The sequence below is a fragment of the Tubulanus polymorphus genome, chromosome 8 (assembly GCF_964204645.1).
Source record: "Tubulanus polymorphus chromosome 8, tnTubPoly1.2, whole genome shotgun sequence".
In the NCBI taxonomy this organism is placed as follows: Eukaryota; Metazoa; Nemertea; class Palaeonemertea; order Tubulaniformes; family Tubulanidae; genus Tubulanus; species Tubulanus polymorphus.
This window is the reverse complement of record NC_134032.1, coordinates 4,811,887-4,837,197: the sequence shown is the minus strand read 5'-3', so window position 1 is coordinate 4,837,197 and position 25,311 is coordinate 4,811,887. Positions and strand designations below refer to the sequence as shown.

At 36.6% G+C, this 25,311-nt stretch overlaps 3 protein-coding genes across 3 annotated transcripts; all 3 read right to left on the bottom strand.

Moving 5' to 3' along the window:
- Positions 1 to 11,290: 11,290 nt before the first annotated feature.
- Positions 11,291 to 12,262, bottom strand: LOC141910288 (uncharacterized). Its single transcript, XM_074801018.1, has one exon. The coding sequence runs from the start codon at positions 12,260 to 12,262 to the stop codon at positions 11,291 to 11,293; it is 972 nt and encodes a 323-aa protein (XP_074657119.1).
- Positions 12,263 to 12,487: 225 nt separating this feature from the next.
- Positions 12,488 to 14,043, bottom strand: LOC141910287 (uncharacterized). The gene is made up of 2 exons (XM_074801017.1): positions 13,752 to 14,043; positions 12,488 to 13,707 (listed from the first exon to the last, which is right to left on the bottom strand). The coding sequence occupies exons 1-2, from the start codon at positions 14,041 to 14,043 to the stop codon at positions 12,488 to 12,490; spliced, it is 1,512 nt and encodes a 503-aa protein (XP_074657118.1).
- A 390-nt stretch (positions 14,044 to 14,433) lies between these two features.
- LOC141910285 (uncharacterized) lies at positions 14,434 to 15,855 on the bottom strand. The gene has a single exon (XM_074801016.1). The coding sequence runs from the start codon at positions 15,853 to 15,855 to the stop codon at positions 14,434 to 14,436; it is 1,422 nt and encodes a 473-aa protein (XP_074657117.1).
- Positions 15,856 to 25,311: the final 9,456 nt, after the last annotated feature.

Sequence of the window (25,311 nt, the reverse complement as noted above, 5' to 3'; positions counted from 1 at the left end):
TATTAAGAACTCATTTGAAGCACCTGATGAGTCGATAGATTGAGTGAATTTACAGATAAGAACGTATTATGATTTAGAATAGATTAAAGAAGTTAATGTTTTTATTGAAATAATTGAATAAATACATATATTGTAGTGTAGATTCAATCAATAAATTATGAATTGATCTAGTCTGGGTTTCCGGCTGATGTTGATTTTGGCTTTTATGAATTACAAATTCTATAGTGATAAACAATTGGAACCTGCAACATGTGTGTAAATCAAACCTATTCCACTAGTTGCGTGTGTTTCCTAATAAACGGGAGAGTCACTCTTGATCTGAGTTATTAGAAAAATAATGTTCATTTAGTTATAGAAATTCATTGCCTTTTTGGAAATTCTGTAATAATATTTGTTCTGTCCTAATTATTATTACTGTATGAACCAATGATATGCTTTGTAAATATAATGTAATAAAATAAATTTGAATTTGAATTAAATTTGAACATGAGAATCAAGCATAACTTTTTTTTTCAACTTGTCTTTTGTTAACAGTTCCAGAGTTTCAATTACAATCAAATCCAAATTGGCTAAAATGTACATATGACTAAATGAAATGAACCGTTAGTTACTGCAAACCTATTCCAGTGTTATGTCGATCGTGTTGAATAACTTTCCTTGAGTCGAAAGAATCAGATCTTCTATGGTGCAACATCGAGCGATGAGAGATATATTGGTGTTGACTGTCCTTGACCATCTAACTTCATGCGTTTGACATTCGAATCAGCATCATACCCATTTGAACTGCAAAATATTCATACAACATGAAAACCTACAGTACATGTATACAGTAATCAAACTTTCACCGATGTTGGATATTTGAATGAACGTTGGGCTTATTTCAGTATTCTAAAGCAGGAAATAATAAGCCCAATCAATAGGCCCTATTCCCATTGGAACAATTGTATAATGCGTACGCTATACTGTACACTTATCAGTCAAGAATGGAGAAATCGGTATACCAAACCTACGAACAGCAAATTGTACAGGCCTACAATGATTTCTGGTAAACAAGCCGTGACCACATGAACGTTTTGGTTTGACTATTAATGTCAGCAGGTCAGAGAAGGCCTGGCCAAATTTAATCACATGGCTCAAATCAATTAACCTTTCTGCGTGTGAATATTTCACTGTATTGTTTTAAAAATAGGCCTATCGAGTGAATTAGTACATAGACTGAATTAGACTTTAGGCTAGTCCTGACCAAATCCTATCCATGTTATAATTGCACCAGTTATAGTAACAACACTGTAGGGCCGTCGAGAGGGAAAAAGTTGTGTTTGTAGTACATAGACATGGTAGGCTTGTCGTACTCACTTAAAACGCTGTTGTTACCTGTACGTGACTGTACGGTAATTTCTACAGGTTAGCCGTATGTGAGTATGTTGACGCTCAGACTTGCAATATTGGGATTCGAAACCAAACGAAAAAAAATCCAGTTGTAGTCCAGTGATTTACCCACTGTGCCACAGAACGTACCTGCAGGGTGGATGAAATTTGATTTACGAATAGCCTAGCCTCACCTAACCCGAACTCTATTCTTTCACGCATGCGCGTTTGCAGATTATAGGAACTCAGTACGGCGTTTTTAGGGAAGTCACGTACGGTTAACCTGTGGATATTACCGTACAGTCACGTACGGGTAACAACTTCATACTTAAAAATGGTATTGGCTACTAAGAACTCACGTACGGCGTTATTAGGGAACTCACGTACGGTTAACCTGTGGAGATCACCATACAGTCACGTACGAGTAACAACTACGTACTAAAAATGGTATTGGCTACTATATAATAGGCCTATAGACAAATAAAAACCGGTACTGCGGTAGGCTTTCTTAACTTCCACAATTCACAACCGAACCAACTGACCAACCAGTATATTTAGTCCCAGTACGCACCAACCAGCACAGGCCTAACACTGTTTGTCAACTGTGTGTACCGTAGTAGGCTATCGATAATCACCTGATACTTTTCTGTCGTTTGTTTTCTCTCTGAGACGAACGTAATTCTAGTAGCCTTCCGCAACTCAACGATCTTGATTTAAACTTGATCAATTCAAAATCTGTTAATTGACGCTTTGGTTACATGAACTGATCAGCAATATACTTAAATAAAATAACCGGAATAACAAGAAATCAAAAATATTAAAGAGGTAACAAACAAATGCCCGTAAACCTGTCAGACACGCGAACGCCGGACTCGTAAACTATTGGACTCGGACCCGCTGAGCAATAAATTCATAAAATTGACTTTGAAATTGATTGTGGAGAAGAGAGGGAATAATTTGATAGCTCTTCCTCGAAAAGAAGAGAGAAATATCGGAAAGAAAACACAACATGGCTACTAATTGAACGGAGCCAAATTTCCGATGTTTACGGCTCGACGGTGCCTTTATAACGTGGATTTATCAAAATTCCCACGCAGTATCTGGAGATTGAAGTGAGCTGAAGGATATCATACGGATTGTATCGGCGACAGCAGTAAGGTAAGGAAGCCTTTACACTTTAAACAAAAACTATGTGGAAAAGGGAAAAAAAGTAATAAATATAGCTGCAAAGCAGCGATAACGGGTTTTCTGAGCAGGCGTGCTATTCATAGTTTGAAAAGTGGATAATAGAAATATATCAATACGGGTTACGCATTTGACGTGTCAAGTCACACCAATGCGGCTTAACATAACGTAATTTATAGTTATAGTCAAATTGGGGGTTACTCGGGTCGTTTATTGTCCGCGGAGTCGAGTAGATTGGTTACCCGTCTGTAACATTGGTTACGGAAAAGACTCGTCAGCTTGATGAGTTGTATGTATTATGATTGTGCGCCACCTGCATCTTCAGAAATAATGTTCATATAATTATTTGAAGGGAGGATTGAAATAAATTATCAACGTACATCTGAATATGTAATAGTCCTTAGTAACTTTCTGTTGCAGAGGGCATAGAAAAGATTTTGAAATTATTTAATTAAAATATAAATTTTATTTACGAAAAATAAACTATTATGGTCAGTACAAATTGAAAATTCATAGTGTATTTTTAAGAACAAGCTTACATACCTTACAAAATACATCACGTACATTTGAATTTTATAGGTGATGGGTAAAAATCAACGTGTGACAGAAAAAAATGTAGTTAATTATTTAACAATATCGAAATATGTGCTCTCTTTTTAAACTAATGGAGTGATGTGAACAGAAACTAAAACTTTGATGTCAGTGACCAGTATCGAATTACACAACGACAATTGGCTTTAAACTCAACAAACATTATTAAAGAATGTTTCAAACAAAATGCTTTATATAACGACATGAATAAATTTGTTTTACAAAACAAGAAAGTACATTTTGAACTTTTGAATGGTCGAATCCCATTTATTCACAGTAACCTGTGATGTGGCGATCCTCGGAGCCATCATTCTTGATGACGTCACTAACAAGTGGTCACGGCCGTCGCGTGCACTCATTTCTTTGAAAATCTAGCTTCCTCGCGGAGCGGGATCTGGTGACGCTGCGCCCCGCCCCCTTCGCGCTGAGAAATATCTTATTCCCAGTCAGCAAAGACAGGTTCTAAAGATCATAGAGTGCATCGCTGGAGGGTTTCCGATCCAATTTGAATTGGTGCGGTGGCGAATTTTTCAGTCGGCGACGGACGTTTATCGTTGTAAGTGATGTAATATGTAAGAAAATGCAGGGAAACCTATCTCAATTTGTTTTTAGCGATGCAGCGGAACTAATAAGGAACATTTTGATATATAACATGACTATAGTACACTAATCACTATCCCTGATGGAATAATAAGCTCCACTCGACAAACTCGTTCCCGTGCATTTTTATCTCTCTGTTTCACACACACAGCCCCTCTACCATCAATGCCTAACCCCTGTTCGACCAACTGTGGGCGTTTTCCTTTGAAACATAAGCCTAATTGTAAAAGATAAGCATTAATCTATGTTAATGCTGCATCTTTATCATGAAACCTAAGAAAGATTATTCTATTATTTAGGCCTATTCAAATTTTCTGTCCACTACCACGTGGAAATAAGACCTAGTCAAAATTGTGCATCACGCTTTGACGAAGAAATTGGTTCAAGGCTATAAATTTTACGACTCAAACGAATCTTTTCCTCAACAAAGCCGCTTTTAGTTTGATGCAAAATGAAATCTGCTTTTAAAATGTGTAACTAGGCCTAATCAAAAGGATATTTCAAAAGCAAACTTTGCCGGGCCAAGAGCCATATTGAATTCAATTTTTTCCGAACCATTATGCCTCTTTCATCATAACATTATTTATCCTTTTTCAAGATCTTAGGCCTACAAGTAGAGAGAGGGCCTACGTTGGGTTCAAATCGGAATTTTAAGATTTATTTCATTTAATTCCAGGTTTTCACTGTAGATTATCAAAGACATGTGGCGTTGTGAGAGTTCATAGTTGTTTGATAATCCATCATTTCTAATTCAAAAAGAATTGACCAAATATATTGCTTTGAATGGCCTTCAGATAGTGGATAGGGTGATTTTGAATTATTTTTGGGGAATTTTATCGAGAAGCTCAAACTCCCTAAGGCGATAAAGTGTTTAAGGCAGATCTTTCCCGATTATGATCCCACCATATGAATTCCTCATGAAACTATTATGTATAAACACCTCACAATTAACGTAATGACTCAGTGACGTCATGTTGCACAAGTTATATTACACCATGATAAAAAGCCTATCATAATCGAGTTGGATTTCTCGATGTATAAATGCAGGGAGGGCCGGGAGCTATATGTTCAATAACATTAGGTTCCAATGTTTGCTCTATGGGATAAATAATAACCAATGAGAAAAGTATCTACCGTAGCTAGATATGACCATTAAAAATCCCCCAGAATATTTCCTTCAAAATACCTTCATCCGTTCAAAAAAGATCCCCTGGTAAAGATTTCCTACACTGTAAAAAATATTTCCGTATAATAACGGTGAAAATCTATGCAGCAATGTAACACGGAAATTCTACCGTTTTAGTTCCGTTTTTATGCGGTATCCCTCACTGTTTTAAGACGGCAGATTTCGGACAAATAACGGGCACTTTGACCGTTTAAAAAGGTCGTGCAGACGTCTTAAGACGGTATACTAACCGATAAATAGCGACAGAAATCCATTTTAAAACGGTAGCAACCGTTTGATGACGGCGATTTTTCCTGTTTTCTCCGACAATATTCCGTCGAATGACGATCGGACCCGTTAATATACGGCGTGGGCAGCCATCTCGAAACAGAAAACCTGGCGATAAATTACGGCAGAATCCGTTTTTCTACGGCAACCATATTGGTCATCCGTATAAAAACGCACACTTCCGCGTCCTCAATTTTGCCTCCTAAATCCTTCATAAATAAGTCAGTATTCAATTTTTATTACAAACTGGAATGTATTTTTAACGATTTAAACTAAACTGATTAACAAAACTGATTAACAAAAAGAATATCATTATCGCATATAATATAATGTATATAGGAAAAGTACGTTTTTTCAAATTATGATGTATTTGCTACGTCCACTAATTGACCAGATCATGGAAAAATAAAGAAATACAACTGTATGGCGATTTACGTTTAAAATGTGGGACCCCATTCCATTCCAACTAACACAGTTTCACAAGGTAGTATTCTATATGTAAAGGTTAGTCACACCTTAAACTGGATGAGCGTAATTTCATTGATGATAAGATCTAAGAATATCTCAGAATATCAATCATAAGTGAGGTAATACGTATTATCATCCCTGATTTGCTTGGCTTTACAAAGGTTAGGGATGACATTCCATAAAAAGAATTATAACTATGCTACATGAGACCGATTATTCTCTGAAAATTGAATGAAACTAGAAAATTAATTACGGATACATTTACGATTAAATGATAAAACCCTTGGTACAAAATTACATGTACATGTATAACTTAACTACATGGACTCATAGCACTCTCTAAGAATAGCCTTGTACCATAAAAAATGCTGTAGAAAATAATAATTAAGTAAAACTTTAAAAAGTGCACTGATTTAACATCATAACACATAGTAATTACAGAATGAAAAAATAAATTTCATACAAATTAGGCTCACTTCCCAAACTAAAAACATAACATCTAAATGCCACGTTGACAGGTCATGATGTGATATGCAAACTAGGCTTAATTCTTAGCCAGTAGTCCTAACACATAACGTAGTCATTAGAATGACACTAAGAACATATAATCCATCAATTGGTTGCCTCGAAAGTCTTGGAACTTCAAAATCAGCGCTAAATATTATTTACTATCTAGTATACGATCCAAAGCAATATATACTATCACATGTGATTAGATGGCCATAATACCGTATACAGGATTGTAAATAATATCATTTAACACAATCAAATACTGTTTATCAATATTGCTGAATAAGAAATTTTCCCAAATTGTCGGCTAATTTAACAGCTTTGGGTTTTGCACGGCCCGGTGGGTCAAACTTGATCAGAAATCTCTGAAAGAATTCAAGCGTATTTTCAGCAGTTTTAGGATATCTTTTGTGGAACACAAAATATGTTGCAAACAACAACTCTAAGGCCAACAGCCGATCGCTGACTTTGAAGAGAACAACTCCATCCATTGTTATAACATATTGAGTTGCATCGACATTTGCTGAAAAACAAAAGATTAAAAAGTAGAATTCACTGAAATCAGATTTAAGTGCTCAGTGTTCTCCAAAACTGGTTTCAGAGGGGTGGCCAATTTTTTATTTTACATCCACCCCTCTATCATTGTGCTAATGTGATGATTGAAGAAATATTAATTCAAAATTAAGCTTTAGCGTTTGTATTTTTGGGGGATCGAGTCTTGCTACTTCACTTAACAATGAATGCAGCACCTTTGAAATTCCAGCACATGGAGAACACTGGCTGATTGGGGACACTTCAAAAAATAAAAGAAAAAATGACATTCGATTTCCACCAACATTTTTTTCATTTTAACTACGTTAAAACAAGTAGTTCGTTTAACTGCATCGTTAAGACCAGTTTTCAAATTAGGTTTTAATTGAAAAACTGGTTTTAACAGGGCGTTAAAACGGTAAAGACCATGTTAAAACGAAAAACTTGTTTCAGAAGGAATGACAGTAGCCGTAGAAAAAACCGTTAAAAGTAAGGGCATTATCGTAAGGAAAGAAAACATTGATTATTAGCATCTAGAGCAGACCAATCTAATTAATTCAATTTCTATCTCCTCACAAAACCCTTAAAAATGAATGTAGATTATCACAAGAAGAGTAAACAGACATCGAAGAATGGTCTATTCAGATACAATTATTCACTTTTACACTGACACTTACCGAAAACGATGATGAGAGGCACAGGTGGGTATGCTGCCATATCTGGTTCCTGCTCTTCGTTATGTTTTATTTCAACATTCCCAGCGTCTTCTTTGAAATAGTCTGTCAATACTTTGAAACAATCATCTGCAGGTTTTGATGTTAGCTTCTTCTTGTATTTGGATTCCACATAATTCACTAAAAGGTCGAGTCTCTGCTGTAGATGAACTTTTACTGTGTCAAAGTCCACATGAGTGATATATTCGCAGAACTAAAGGAAGTACACAATTTCTTTGAAAACATGTGGCCATCTTTCAAGATGTTTTTTCACATCTTTCTCACGTAATACTTCATCTCGGATAACCGAAAAGCAGTCCTCTACTAAAGGAAGAATCTCATCCGATTGTTTGTGTCCCTCAATGTACATCTTAGCTAATATTTCCCGGTTTGGGTGATCACTTACTTGTGATTCAAGGTCGATTTTACCCAATTTGAAATTCCTGTTATCTTCAACAGAACATGGTTTACGTTTTTTGTTTAATTTTGTTTCCTGGTCCCTGTATGATTCGAATCCAGTTATTATAGCCCATTTTCCGTCGTTAATCAGTTGATCCCCAAGTCGACACTCAAATGAATGACTGTATTTATCGATCAACATGTCTGCTACCTTACGAAACTCAGTAGTTCCGGGTTTATCGTTAATTGCCTTAAGTTCCTCATAAGTTATTTTGAGCATTAACGATTTGTTTTCTCTATCTAATCTTGCGCCACTTTCTAACTCCTTAATTAATGTGATAGGGAATTTTTGTGAAGGAATTTGAAATCGATTTTCTAATAAAGGTACAGAAGGCAAGTAACTTTGAGAAGAGCTGGCGGTAACTGGAATGGTAGAAACGGAAGATGAAGAACTTAACGATGGGATTTGTGCTCTGGATAACGGCTGAGCACAATCAGATTGGTAACAAGGTGTACTGGATTGTCTTGGCACTGGTGAAAGAAATGTGAATTCTGAAAAAAATTCAAACATAAGCATCAAAATACAGAATCCCTACACTCTCAGACAGAATGTGTATACCTCAACACAACAAGAAAATGGGCATAATACCTACCACTCGTATCATAAATAACATTGATTTCAGATCTGTGAGGTATTTCATCCCAAATGTCCTCATCAACATCAATACCATCATATGTTAACTTAAATTTATCAGCATCTATCATCAGTTTCAGAGATACTGAAAATTAAGAATTGAGTGGCTAGGCCTATGAATTTTTGCATCATGAATCACATTCTTATACACAATCTCTGGATTTGAAGATTCCCTGAACTAAAAGCTATATTCTGATCACGCAAGAAAAAAAACATGCGCAAATTAATCTATGATAGTGAAGAATTCTTATAAATGCCAAAAAGTAAAATTTACTTGAATTTACTAAATTCACTTTTTGCAAAATCGGTTACTTACCATTCCTAACAAAATCATCATAACACGATCCCTCTTTCACTCCGATCTTTCGGTCTTTAAACTTAACGATTTTTTAACTGGATCTGTTCACGTCAGCATTAGACAATAATGAGTCATTCTGAATTTGAAATATAATATATAAATATAGAGAGACAAAGGGGTAAAGTGCCAAAAGGAGAGTCACTGTTATATATGACACTTAAAAATTGCTGTGACTGAGTCAAGCTCAAATTGAGGCCCACAGATGGGTAATGGTTAAATAGATTCCTCCACTGAGCACTGAATATCAATTATTATCTGGAAGATTTATACATAATTCATATTTTCACAGATACATTTATGACATGTTCTAGGTTCATAATGTGAACAAGGCAGTCATCTAAAGTTGCAATTTTTTTCCGAGCAGACAAAATTTAAGAATCCATGCATACCTCTGAAATCGAAGAATACGTCGAATAGTTGTAAAGATCTATAACTGAGTTTGATTCTTCAAGTAGCTGAAAAAAAGTAAATGAACAAACATAAGAGACGCTGTGCACTGAGAATAAAATGCACACGAGTCTGAAACTAAAATAGGAGCCAATGATAGTCGGTTATTCTACTAGTGTCTATTCATTTTTAAATGCAAGCAGTTTTTGCACATATCGCATGTGTTGTTTCTTTTATTTCCAATAATGGGAGGAAAAAATGTTTTGAATTGACAGTTTACAATATCAATTTTGAAATATATATTTTTGTTTATATATATGCTAATTAATTCCTTCCAGTTGTTAGAGCACATGGATTGCTTTTGGGTGCGAGGGGTTACTGGTTTATCATTTCAGCAAATCACAGGTACTCAAATATATTATGTAAAGTTAAGTGTTTGTGTACTGTTCTTTTGCTGGTATTTATAAGCGAGTTCCCCTTCTCCGATTGGTTTTAAAAAAGCATCACACTCGGACGATCATATTTTCTGTTGGTGGGATTTCTCCATCTTTATTTCGAACACTAGACGGCAGATGGCGCTACCGTGTAGTACACAGTTTAACATTATTAATTTTCAAACATTTCTTACACTTCCCATCTTGGGACAATACTGTTCCAAAATTAAATTAATCTAAGTTATCTAAATAAATTCTCTAATCAAGTCAAAAATAGATTCAGAAACAATCAATAAAATCTCTAAAAGTTTATAGCAATCCTACTTATCCCTAGATTAGACTGAGTTAAGTTACAATTAGTTTCTCAAAGAAAATTATATAAAATATTCAGCTAATATATAATTAACTATTTTAATGATTAAACTAATTAAAGAGGACTTAAAACCTCGAACGTTAAGCAAATTCACTACAACTAAACTTCTCTATAATAGTTAAAGTATTAAGTAACTAAACCTAACTTCTGTTTATCAACTATAATATGAAGATAGTTCACTTAATAATTTTGCACGTTTAAAACAAAATACAACTATATCAAACTATATTAAATTGTATGTTTATCTTAATGAATCACTTCGTGTAATTAAAAGTACGTAACCGATAAAGTTCCGTTAAAGTTCTAGGTAAATTAACCGAGTCTTCGCATAATATGATAACCGCATCTTGGTACAACCAGATATTTAAGGTTATCTTCTCGTCTATACGCAACAGCTGAATAGTAACTTAGAGTCTGGTTCACTGATGTAAAATAATCGTTCACTTCATATTCCATTAACTGGATGAGTTCGTATACTTATAGGGTACGTAGAGTTCTAATTTTCCAAGTAACCATCGAACTGATAATAGTAGATTTCCGATTACATATGACCTTCACGGTCAATTAAGAGAGGGCGCTAGGCTCACCTCCTCTGATATTAATCACAATAATGTCAGCGCATATCGCATAAATTGAAGAGTTAATCACAAATGATAAATGCAAGCTTGTAACATTCGAATCACTGAGACCTTCACGGTCTATAAAGAGAGGGCGCTAGGCTCACCTCCCATATATATATATATATATATATTTAATCACTACACAAATCATTATTCGTTTCGATGATATTGTTCACGCAAGTGTCAAAAATGTCGATATATTCACAAGTATCCAATTACGATTCCATCAGTAACACAAATGTTCATTATTCGCAAGTTCGCAATAACAGGTTCGATCAACACTGTGTAGAAACGTTAGTCAGTTCACATACTAACAATCGTCACTTAATTCGAGTTCGTTAATCCATCCAGATAAACGCTTTTCGGCATTTTCTTTTGATTTTCTCTTCGGACGAGATTGACACACTACTTCAGATGGACGTGTGACGACATCTAGGCCTATAGGTCTCCGAACGTTTTCTGCTCGCGCATCCCTGGTTAATTCGGGCGAGTCTTGAACTTCTAATGGATACAGCAAGTTGAGTGGCCTTCTAAGAGTTGTTGACTTCTTATCGCGAACTCCTAACTTCAAAACAGCACCTCTCGGGTTGCCATCACTACCAGTTATTAACTCTGTCTCCATTCACCTCTCTGCTTCCCTTCATCGTGTACAAGAACTATTTCACCAATTTTTACTTTTCTTCGGTCAGAATTTTCTTTATTCTGTTGCCGATGAGATTCTCTAAGTTCGAGCAAGTATTCGCTGGACCATCTTTGCCAAAAGTGATCCATCAACGTTTTCAGATGTCTCATTCTTCCACTCATAGCTTTTCTATCCATTTCTGGAACATATTCTTCAGAACAAGGATGGGTATCTGGTGTTCCCATGAGACGTCTTTCATACACGAGATGTGATGGTGTAACAGGTTCATCAAAATCATCAGAGGCTATGTAGCTCAAAGGCCTACAATTCAAAACTAATTCCACTTCAGTGAGGACTGTATTATATTCTTCAATACTAAGCTTCGTGACTCCAAGGATCTTCTTCAAACAACGTTTCACCGACTTAACTAGGCGTTCATAAAACCCTCCCCACCATGGGGCTTTCTCCAAAATGAACATCCATTCAATTCGATTTCTTAGAGCAAATTCCTTGAGTCTCGGGTCAGATAACAATTTTGCTAACTCTGTTGATGTTTTCCTATAAGTCTTAGCATTGTCAGAGATCATTTTTCTAGGCATTCCACGACGTGCTGCAAATCTTCTAAGACATCGTAGAAAACCGTCTGTTGTAAGCTCTAATACCAATTCTAGATGAACAGCTGTACTTGTAGTACAAGTAAACAAGCAGATCCAAATCTTCTTTCTTCCCTTCACATACATAGGTCCGGCAAAATCTACACCAGTCGTTTCGAAAGGGTGTGACCTAGTCACTCTGAATTCAGGAAGTGGTGGAGGTAGTGGCAGCTTGTATGGTAATGCATCAAGTTTTTTACATAAATCGCATTTGGCTATCAATTTCTTCACAATCTGTCTTTCTCTAATTATCCAGAATCTGGAGCGCACTTCACCAAGCGTAGCTTTCACCTTCTGGTGCATAACCCTCTCGTGTGCATCCCAGATGATTATTTCAGTGACATGATGATTTACGAGGACGATTGGATTTTTCTGACTAGATTTCAAGGTAGAATTCTGCAATCTACCAGCACTTTTGATAATACCATCTTCTTCAAATAACTTAAGTTGCAAACGCCATACATTATACAGTCTATGTATATTTAAACACTTCTGAACCACTGTTAACCACAACTTTTCAGCATCATTCTAGTCATTTATTGACAGTTCCCAATCACAGGTTTTTCTTCTCCAAACTTTAAATGCCTTCATTCCTGCAGAAGTCACCATTACTAGTTTTGTAAAGCTACTGTATTTCTTACAGTCTATGATTTCTTCTATAACTATCTCTCTTTCTGAGACAGTACCGACTTCAAGACACATCATTGATGTAGATGAAATTAGATTACGCTGAGCAATTTTCAACTCTACTAAACATTCTTCAGGCAAAGCGTCATCAATTTTTTCAATCTTACTTGGTAGCGACTTCTTTAGCAACCAATCTGGTCCGGTGAGCCACATTTTGTCAGAGCTTAGTTCACTGAATCTTATACCTCTAGATGGAATGTCAGCTGGATTTTTAATACCAGCACAGTGTCGCCATGCTTCAGGTTTAATCAATTTTCTTATCACTCGAACTCTATTTTCAACGAATTGTTTCCAGTCTTTTGTCACTCCCTTAATCCAAGCTAGAGCCACCTTAGAGTCGGTCCAACAGTATACTTCATCGATTGTTGTCACCAATGATAATTCATCATAAACAACCTTCATTAGTTTGGCCAGTGTAACTGCAGACAGCAACTCTAGTCGTGGGATGGATACTTGTTTAGTTGGTGCCACTTTGGTCTTGGATACTACAAAACTTGAGTTCGACTTATCTTCTGATCGAGCTACTAAGTATATCACTGCCCCGTAGGCCTTACATGAAGCGTCACAGAAGCCATGGAGTTCAAATGAATCAAGTCCACCATTCAACCCAGCTGAATAGCATCTTGTCAGATGGATTGTCTCAAAATTCTTCATATCCTCAACAATTTGCTTCCATTGCCGTTCTAAATCAGCGTCTACGATTTCATCCCAGCCGATTTCTGATCTACATGTGTCTTGAAATAACAGTTTAAACTTCAACACTGCTGGTGCTATTACTCCTAATGGGTCGAAGAACCTTGCTGCGACTCCTACTATATTCCTTTTAGTCGGTGTCAGATCTTGAATGCAATTTATAATATCAGTAAGATCGAACATGATTTCATCAGTGCTGTAGTTCCAGCAGACGCCAAGAATTTTTATCATATCAGATTCTTGCACCCTGGCATTCATGCCCAAAGTCTGCTGAGCATAGGATTCATCAACGTGGCTTCCGTCTGTAGTGTTTGAACTATCAGCTTCCTGTTGAAGTATTAAATCCCGAGCTGTACTGAATTTGTGTTCTTTAGATATGATTTCGTTTCTCGGTAGAACTCAAAACTTTCACCGACGGTATCAAAACTCGAACTTGTGTCATCAATATATGCTGACTGTAGAAACTTTTCAGCAAATTTCTGATCTTCGTGACTTTCCATGTGGAACTTCAGAGTAGCGTTCAGCAAGTACGGGCTGGATGTTACACCAAAAACTACTCGATTGAACTTCAAAACGATAACATCCGAATTTTCATCATGAGTATCCTTCACCCATAAGAATCGTAGAACATCAGTATCATCTTCATCAACCATTATCTGCAAAAATGCCTTTTCGATATCTCCTGTCAAGGCAACAGGTTTCATTCTAAATCTAAGCAATATATGCAAAATATTGTTAGTCATCACAGGTCCGGCATGCAGTAACTCATTTCATGAGGGTCCATCAGCCTTACACGATGCGTCATACACAATTCGGAGTTTCGTAGTTGAATGACCACTTCGTATTACTGCCTGATGAGGGATATAGTGCACTTTTCCTACTTCACCGATTTCCGGACTTTCTACTAGCTGAACTATGTTATTGTCAAGCTGTTCTTTTATTACGCTGTCATACTCTGATAAAATGTCAGGTGATCGTCTCAGTCTTGTCAGTAAATTTATAAGTCTCTTCTTCGCGTGCTTATAATTATCCGGAAGAATCAAGTCATCCACGTCGCGCCATGGCAACTTAACATGGTATCTACCATCCTTAAACTAGACAGATTTCTTGAATTCTTCAAATAATGGATCATCAGTATTTTCTTCAAGACCAAGATTTTCGATCGACCAAAAATTCTTAAGCTTAGTTTCCAGCTGATGACAGTCACAATTCCGTTGTTGTGTGATCAATAAATTATTGTGTTTATCATCATCATGGTTGCTGTAGGTAGATTTCTTAGCTGTTTTCTCGTTAATAAAATACACCATTGATGATTGATTGGTTTCAGATTCTCCGATTGGACCAGACAATGTCCAACCAAATTTGGTTCCCAGTGCCACAGGACCTCTGTTACTCCGCCTGACTTCGCCAGTCATCACTGACCAATAGTAGTCAGCTCCGATTAAAATATCTACATCCACCGATCCGTCTTTGTAATAAAATTCTGAAAAATGTACTCCTCGCAGATGTGGAAACATTTTCTTGCAATTTGACAAGTCATATACTGAGAGACCAGTGCATATGACGGGTACTACCACTAGTGGAAAAGTCATTGCCGTGCCGTTTGTATCCAGTAATCTTGATTCTACTATGGGATACTCCTCAAACTGACCATCTGTGTCTGAACCAAAAACTTGAATGTTCATACGATGATTGCCCAGTACCTGTAGGTGTAATCTATCAGCCAGTCGTTTCGTAATATATGATTTCTGACTTCCGGTGTCAAATAGGATTCGGACTTTCACTGGCCCATCATCACCTTGCATTATTGCTTGAACAGTCTGTAAGAGTACTTTCCGAGAACTCGTTGCTCCTGAGATAGCTTTCTCTCCAGCTGATTGGTCAGGACTAGGTGTTTGGTTTTCTCTCGGACTTGACTGTTCGCCATTACTAGATTCTTTCTTCGAGTCAAATTCACATATAGTCACATGGTGTCTACCATTACACTTTTGGCACCTCATGTTAGAACGACATCTTGAAGCAATATGATTCCTCTTTATACATATAAAACAGTAGCCACCTTTCTTCAAAATGTCTTTTCTGGACGGAATCGCTGTAACAGTACGACAATTTGAAGAATCATGTTTTTTCTTACAATATACACAAATAGGATCTGTTGACCACCTACTATTATCTCCGGTATATAACGTTCTAGCATTCTGATTCTGCCTATTAAAATTTCGATCTCTGTTTTGAGTACTCAAATTTCCCGCTCGTTCTCGAGCACTTATTTCTTCAAATAATGTCTCCATCAACGCATCCATGTTCCAGTTTTCTTCATTACTAATTTTACTTGATAAAATCAGTCGAAGTCCAGCAGGTAACTTTTTTATGACGACAGATGTTAGCAGTTGTCCGTAAGAATCCGATTCTATCCCCAATGCCTTAAGACCTCTAACATGGCTCTCAATTTTGTCATACAGTCTTCTAAGGTCGACGTGATTTGACGAGCTAACTTCATCAAGATTCAACAGCATTTCCATATGACGATTTATTATTTGTTGCTTGTTGCCGACAACGGGACTGCAAAATTTCTATTGCATGAGGGTAATTTTCTCCGGTGACTGTTAATCCGCTGATAGCATCGGCTGCATTTTTTGAGAGAATTGAAGAAAGATACGCAAATTTTTCTATATCTTCTATGTCGTTCCGTTCATGAATTGCTGATTTAAAGCAACTCCAAAAGGGTAACCATTCTGTAATATCTGCGTTAAATTTCTTTAATTCCAGCTTCGGTAGTCTCACAGCTGCTGTAACCCTTTTCTCAGTTACAGGACTACAATTGGAGACCGCAGATTGTGGTTTTACATTGGTTGCAAGTGTTGAATCAACTTTCAAAATATATTTTCTCAATTTAAGTGTCCACTCATCCGCTGCTGTTATTTCAGCCTCCATATCTACAAAGCTGTCCTCTCCACTCATTAAATCTAGGATTTCTGCGTCAATTCTTTTAAGAGTGGCCATCTTTTCACCAAGCATGGTGCTCAAGGATGCGAGAGCTAGGACCTTTTCAGGATCTGATGTTTGAAAATCACTGATGATTTTGTCGGCATCATTTAATAATTTTGTACTTGAAGCCCTTTGACCTCCTCGGGTTTTTATTTTCTTTCTAATTTCATCCATTTTTCAACTTAGTTTCACTATTGAAGGTCAAGGTCACATAAATTCTTCGTCAGCGTGTTCGTTCTACTAGATGCAATTTTTTCTCTGGTTCAATTTATTTACTCACTTTCTCACAGCAATCCGGTTCGAGGGACCATGTACTGTTCTTTTGCTGGTATTTATAAGCGAGTTCCCCTTCTCCGATTGGTTTTAAAAAAGCATCAAACTCGGACGATCATATTTTCTGTAGGTGGGATTTCTCCATCTTTATTTCGAACACAAGACGCCAGATGGCGCTATCGTGTAGTACACAGTTTAACATTATTAATTTTCAAACATTTCTTACAGTTTGACCCCCTGTTGATAGAATTGAATTCTTTGACTTGATGTGACTTGTTAACTCATTCACAATTCAAGCATGCATTTTCTGATAAATTGCCAACCCTATAACCCTCAACTCAAACCTCATTACTGGTTACTATGTCCGTAGCTAAATAACACAACCTCGCCTTCAAAATGGTGTTGGGAAGAGTTGATTCAAAAACGTTTTATTTACTGTACCCCTACCATCAAAAGTATGTCACGAAATATAGAAATTAAATTGAAAAAGACATAAATTACTGATTCTTTAGAGATCTAGGTGAATGTGACCATCATTGAGGCAAGTTATGGGCATAAATTACATAAATGTCCCTTAATAACTTCTAGACAACTTTGAAATGAAGGAAAATAGGATTACTGATGCAAGAACACCTGGACCCAGTTCCACAGTTCTGAGTTAAATTTGACTCTAGAGTTAAAACACTGAAAATAAACTAACTTTAACTCTAGTTTACTCTAACTCACAACTGCGGAACCGGGCCCTAGTTCCTTAGCTTAAGTTAATTTAGTTGGGCTTACCTTTAGTTAAAGCATGCTTCAATACTACAACTTTCTTTGTTAATAGTCTATAGGATGGTAGTGGGTAGAAATCATGCACTGAGGACAATTTCAAACACAACTTGACTCCAATGGTAATTATTTCATGTACTCCTTGCATTCTCATACAAAGCGAGTCCTCCTTTTCGACAACAACATAAGTCTCCTCATTAGATACGAGGAGGAGGAGAATTTTTCCAAATTTAAGTCCATGTTGATCATTAGAAATCACCATATGCGTATCAGAATCAACTTTGTAAGTAATTCCTTTGAAATTGATCTCCTTGGTAACAATGCAATCTTGACCCTTGGGGATAACTTTCCGGACACAATTTTTTATCTCATCAGAGTAAACCGTATCCATAAATATGAAGCCAGTAGAGTATGTTAGCATTGGCGGAAACATGTTGCCAGCAGAGTAGTAGGCAAGCATATATTGATGTTTTTCACTAAGAGTAAGTAATATATTTTTGAAATTTTGCGTTCTACGAGTGACTTGCTTGAAGTATGTATGCTTAGACTCCATTCTCATTGTCCAAAGTCGAATTAATGGTCCAAAACACAGCGTCAAGTATGGGTAGTGTGAGATGAAATGATGCTTTGGAATAAAACTGACATCTGGGAAATATGTTTTCCGCATAGTTAAGTACTCCTCAATTAGTTCTTCCATAATTGAAATCATTTCCATACTTAAACAGGGGGCGCAGATGTATTCTACCATCCTTTTCAGTAGAATGAGCATGTGCCAAACATTATCATACAATGCATCTGTGTTTGATAATATCAAAGGAAGGAAACGCGAAAGGTTCCAGTTTTGAATGGCACTACCACTTATCTTAATTAAGTTTTTCTTTTTAGTTTGAAGACTGAGACATGGTTTATCTAGAGAGTCCAAACCAAAGAATTTGAATTCAGATAGCATACTTATTATGTCTTGTGCTCTGAAACATTTCTGGGAGATGAAATGATTTAGAATGAGGTCCAGGTCTTTTCTTAATATACCCTCGAAAATATCATGAGCCAAGCATGGAGGAAGGCCTAGTTGACACACGTGGAAGTGTTCTAACTCATTTAAAACTGAATTTGCCTTGATTCCATTGGAAAATGCACTAGAATCAAGTTTCTCAAGTGATTCTTTGTATGATGATACTGTACGAATACTTTTTGGCCAAATGTTTTGTATTTTTTTATCTGCTTTTGTGTGCAGACAGTACCTGCACCAATAGTCAGAAGCAGAGAAATTTTCACTAAAACCACCGATAGCATTTGATCCCAAGTTATCCCCAAGACAACATAAGACTGACCCTTTAATAGGATTGGTGAAGTTTTGCACCATTATCCCGTTCATTTCAATGTTTCGAAGATCAGTAATTAATGGATGGAACTCTTTCTGAATTCCAACATGCTTAACAGTGGAACTTTTACAAAGAAAACATAATTGAATTTGATCAATTTTTGATCTGTTCCATGGAAAAATGTTTCCGAGAGTAAAGTAACACGCCAGAACCTTGTGTTTGGACTTAGTGCTCCCGAGTGGATTAACCAATTCCAACTCATCTTGCTACAAAACGATTTCAAGCTCCCTTTCACTGTTGCTGCCAAAAATGGGTTGTTCTGAAAAACCAACCCGTCATGTATATCACGAAGTTCACCAGGTGGACTACTTGGTAAGGCTGGATTATTATACTGATGAACAAAAGATGCATCTTGAAACATGCTTCGCAGTGATTCTTGTATTGGTACATAATACATGTGATGCCGACAATCAGTTTCATCAATTACTACTTTTCTTGGTGATACAAAATGAAATTGTTTTTCATAGTATCTCTTTCTAATATATTCTGATCTGAAAGGCCCTTTCACACTATCAATGATCTGATGAAATTCAGTATGACTCTCAAGTACAGTAATTACTTGCAGAGCTGTAGCTTCATCAATGCCATGTTGTTTCATCTTTTCTAACATTACTGCACTTATGTATTTTTCTTGGAGATCACTGATATTTGAAAGTTCATTAACAATTACTTGGATAGTGCTAGATGGTATAAGCAATTTTGATTGTAATTTTAGATAAAATAGCGCTAGATTTATTTCTAATTGCATACATAGATTATTTTCATTTAACTCCTGTTCCTCAGTGTCAGAGCCCGAAGCAGAATCGATACAGTCTGCAACAGATGCAGCTGAGTCAGAGTCTGTAGTAGAATCAGAATCTGTTACAAGAAATTCAGGTCTTAAACGACTGGCAGACCAATGTCCCTTATGGAGGCGAGATAAATGACTAGAAAATGATGATTTCACAATGTAACTTGCAGTGCAGTTAGTAAAGGGACATGTTATTTCTATACCGTTAGTGATATGGACTTTAAGATGATTTATGAGGTCATTTAGCGACAAAAATAGCTTTTCACAATGGACAACCGAACATTTGAATTCACCATGGCTTAATGGTTTTTTACTAATAGAACGAACTGCTTTCTCATGAAACAGGTGATTGCGAGAAAAGTGCATGCGAAGGGCGTCATAAGAACATGACTGCTATGAACAATTTGGACATGGTATGTTGGGATAATTAGGAACATTTCTATGCGTTTTGTAATGACAGCAATATGCCCTCAGAGATAACAACTTTTCATGGCAAACTTGACAAGTATAGGGCTCCTGTAACAAAAAAAAAGAAGAATTGTAACTACTGTCTGTTACACATGCTCTTCGTGCGACGTTTTGATCCGTAATTTCGTTAATAATCGGTGGATTTGTGAAAATTATGCATCAATTTGTTCAGTAAGGATTTTGCATTCAGAAATAATTCATGAATTGGCATGAATTTGTTTGTGTTTTCATCGATCAGCGATTGTTTACCTAGCATACGCTAGCGTAATGATGAAAAACGGCTTTCACAGCCCATAACGTGGCGCCACCTGAGCAGGCGTCACTGTAACGTTTCCGAGCGTCCGCGGAGCAGTTTTTCAGCATTACGCGAGCGTATGCTGAGTAAACTATCGCTCATAAATGAAAACAAAAACAACTTTAGGGAAATTTTTTGTTTATTTCTGAATGCAAATTCTTTTCTGAACATATTGATGCATAATAAAGGTAAATCAAACCAATTTTTAACGGAATTATGGATCGAAACGTCGCACGGAGAGCAGGTGTGACAGAGAGTAGGCGCGAATACACCAGACAATATTGTCTAAATCTAAGCCTAAAAAACCTTAAATAGCTACAGTTTACATGACACATATGCCTATTTGTTTTGGTTTCCTTCAATCTTTTTAATAGCAACACGCGTACCAGTGTAATGTTTTTACACCCTTTGTGTAGTGTTTGTATCCACATTTCAAGCAGTGAGAAAAATCATTCACACAAATCCAACAACCTTTAGGAAACTGCGGAAATTTCATAAGCATGTTGCAATCTGTGGCAACCCTTTTACATTTATTGCCAATGAACAATAAACCCTTAGTGCGAGATCAAGTATGAATTTGAAAAACAATAAGCACATTAGGCTTATTAGAAATTGACAGAAAACCCTTGGAAGCCTCATGGAGACAGCTTAAGTGTTAAAATAGAAACTCTAATTTTTATGTTGATGATTGAAGTATTTGATGTAAAGCTTAAAGACCTGCATCTTCCCCCGGCAGGGATTCGAACCTGATGGCATCAGATTGCCACGGCACGAAACCCTGCCATAATCGACCGTGTGCGCAGATACATGCGCAGTTCAGATGATATGATTTTTAGCCAATCAGAAATCCCGTTGTATTTTAGCCCGGGTTTTCCCATTTATAGTTCTTCCTTGAAATTTGCCTCAACGATCATACAACGAGCAATCTGATTGGTGCCGCCAGATTCCATTCGGAAAGCTGCGCATGTACCTGCGCACCCGGTCTACTGATGCAGGGGTTCGTGCCGTGGCTGAGTGTAGCGATGCCATCAGGTTCGAGTCCCTGCAGAGGGAGGATGAAAGACATGTCACACAGTCAGGGCTGGACTGAGAATTCAACACTGGCCCTACTCCAATTTGTAGCACAGTCCGCTGATACTTAATGCGACCCAGTAGGCAGTGGATTTGTAAAGTTTTGATTGAATTGAGTTTGTAAGGTCCTTCATTCTTTATGCGCTTTACTTGTGCCGGGTGACTACAAATCAGTCGATGAGCACATGATACAGCAAAGTACTTGCCAAAAATAACTGCTGCGCCCAAATAAAAAAATGAATGACAAATTACCACAACTTACCCGTACATTACTTGTAGCGTCTTGAATGCTTCCTAGGGCCCCTACACCTTCATCCGCCGCCATGTTGGATCGCGATTGCTAATTTCCGATTAATACCGTCATTATACGGTTGCTTGGCCGCATCTGACGGAGCGTTACCGTTTCTAAACGCCTTCTCCCGATTCCTCGCAAGGAACGCCGTTTATTTGCGGTTTTAGACCTATTTCTACTGTTTTGTTCCATATTTAATCGATCCGCGAAAAAACGACATGCCAATTTGCGGAGCAAAACGTTTGTCGACGGATTATGCCGTAGCAAATCGGATTTTGACCAAATTTCAAGTGAAAGGGCCGATTTTTCAGGAATAGACCGCATATGCACGGGAAAATCAGCGTGAAATTTCGGTTATGGCCGAACAGTTTTTTACAGTGTATGTAGAAATCTAAAAAATCTAAACCCTAAGTAAACATGGTAAATATACCCTGGGTAAAAATCCCCCAAATATTCATACTTGGTGATTGTCAAGAACATTTCAAAGCACGATGTTTCTCGAATTTACAATGAGACTGAAATATGTTTGAACTTTTAAATGAAATCTTTCGTTGCGATAAATTCTTACGGATAAAATAAATTGCAAGAATTAATAAGAGTAATAAACTTTTATTTGTAATATCTTAAGATTCGATCTGGAATATTTTTGAACTGCGGACTCTTGTTAACTTGTGGTATATTTCAGCTGTGCGATGCCATGAACTATTAAAAATAACGTACTTTTGATATTAAATATTTTAGATTCAAGCTAATGTAATATATTTGAAATGTGCGATGAACCCCTTTACTAAGCTGTGCAATAACTACATGTATATGTACTAGTTTAGTATCAATGAATTGTTAATTTGGAGTATGTTTTAATTTAAATAGCATAGTTTGTATGGGCATATTGATATCCTTATTGTGTTCGACAGTAAAATATGAATAAATTGGATATACGTATCAATAATACGAATTAATTGACCTTAAGATTGTATCTACTTATAATCCCTTCAAAGGGAGGGGATAACCTACTTTGAAGAATTGGGTATTTTTACCTAGGGGATTTTTACTCGCTTACTTAGATGTTTTGAATTATTGATTTAGTTATTTTATTAAGTTTAAGTTCATCACTAGTAAGTTTATTCATTGATCACTTGCATGATAGTTCTTGATATATTCATTATATGCAATGAAATGAAATGTAAGTTCATCACATTTCTGAACTCATTAATACCGATTTTAATTGTTTTAAGCCCCATGAAAAATATGTGATGTCATTAAGTTGAAAGCTTAATGTTTTATTAACATTGGCAGTAGTTCTCATAAATTTTCCTAGGCCTTTTTTTCCGTGGCCATTTTTTCTTGGTCATTTTTTTCCTAGACAAATTACCTTGGCCATTCTTTCCTGGCCATTTTTTCTTTGGCCATTTTTCCAACATTCTGGGGTTTTTTCCGTTAACCCTTAGCAATGCACTGTAATGAACAATTTACTTTGTTTTGCTAAATTAACTACTTGGAATCAATTCACTATAGAACTGTGGTCGATCCAAACAAAGAGTCCGGCGTGCTATTCTAAACTTCAGTGGACAAAAATCTCTTTCTAAAAATTATATTGCTAAGATATTCCTAGTCTTCATCCTTCAGCATGAACTCTAGGCCTGGATATATTTCGGATTCATTAAATGGTATCATGTGTGTGTAGAACGTTTGGGCGAAGGTATTATCCCCCCCCCCCCCGTATCACTAGTCTAAAACTTGACATCACGATTTCACGATGAAGAAAAAAATATTTACGAGAATGGAGAGCTTTGTAGTCGGTCGGTTACATACATATTTTTGAAAATAGTTATTTCATCCACAATTTTGAAATAGGGTCGGTAGGCTATTTTATTTTATTTCGAAAATAATTATTTGAAATGACGAAATATCGGGTCGGTCGGTTGTTAAACAATTCTTTTTTCCAGGCATCTAGTTCCAATCAGCATAAATCAGTTTTAGTTTCATTTCGTACTATAAGTATTAGAATACGGTACACTTCTCAGAGATATGTCTAAGGTTGATTAGTCAAATTCATCTACTTACAGTACAGTGCGTATCTATACTTTTTTCGCAACAAACTATTTCGACTAAACTACAGGTTTAATCGGCAAATTTCGTTTCCACCGGTTCATATCTTTTGTTTGTTAGTATAACTGAAAAGTGAAGATGAATTGGTTAATTTTTTATGTTGACAAATATATAATCTCAGTTACACTTGACCACTTATTTTGGATGATGATCATTTTTCCGTTTGGTTGACAAGGGTAACTGTATTCGTGTTGTGTCATTGCCTGAACTCTGCTCTGATGTCAGATGATGTACGTTACTATCATTGTGTCACGAAGTTATTTCCAGTCAGTAATCGAAAGATCTTCAAAACAGAGAAATGCGTGCCGGTACTAATTGCAACCACCAACTGGACTTCAGGACGATATAACTACACAACACGTCGCTAGTTCTGTTCCTTCCTCGCAGAATCAGCCAGAATTCGGGGATCCTTTGCAGATCATTCAAATACAGTTAACGTATCATCGCATCGTATATAACGACATGTGACTCTTTCGTGAATGACTGAGAATCCGGCCGTTACTGTCCATCGTTTGCACATTTTCGCGCGGTGAAACTCAATCTTTCATATTTTCGCGATGGAGGGAGTTTTGATGAGCTTTCAGCATCTACGTTTTCCGCAAATTTGGAGGACCAAATTTAATTGGACAAGGGGGCATCTGTCACGCTGATATGTCACATATTTCATAATCATATATATCTACAATTTCATATCGAATGGTTCATAATATTTCATATCTTTAACTACATATGGCGGGCCAAAAACCACCAAAACATAACAAAAGGGTTGAACGATGACTAAAAAGATATAAACCGATAATAAAAAGATATGAAACGATAATAAAATGATATGAAACGATGATACTAAAACATACAAAACGATGATATTAGTTATGAAACGATATAGAACATGCATCGATGAAGAATTAACGATATTATTTGATCACATTTGATGATGTTAATCTAAAAACGATGATCATTGAGTGATCGATGATCAAAGATAGACTGGTTCCCTTTCAAACGGCGTAGCATTATAACGATAGACATCCACCCGAGCAACGATGACGAAAGATAGACTGGTTCCCAAATATTGCGGTTACGAAGATAATAAATATTGCTTGAATTGAATTGACGTGGCATCCATGGTCGTCACAGAAATCTTTTCGCGCAGCTATACAATTCTCGTTCTTTACAATTAACTCTTATTATTCTTAATTTTCATCATGTCAGAATTTCCAATCTCACCACATGAAGCTTTGGAAGCCATAAACATTATCCGAAGTACACTTGACACTTTGTCGCAGGGATTAATGAGGCAGGGTACGAATTCAAATACGTCTACAACGACAACGTCTTCTTCGACTAATACTAGTACGCTACCTACTACCTCTTCTACTTCTAGCACTAATGGCAATAGTACTAGACCAATTGACTTGGATGAGCTACCACAAGTGAGACCAGTTGTAGCAAGGCATCGTAGTCTGTTTGCTCGGGCAGCAAATTGATACGCTGGTCACAATCCTCTCCTTAGTCGTATAATTAATAAAAGCGATG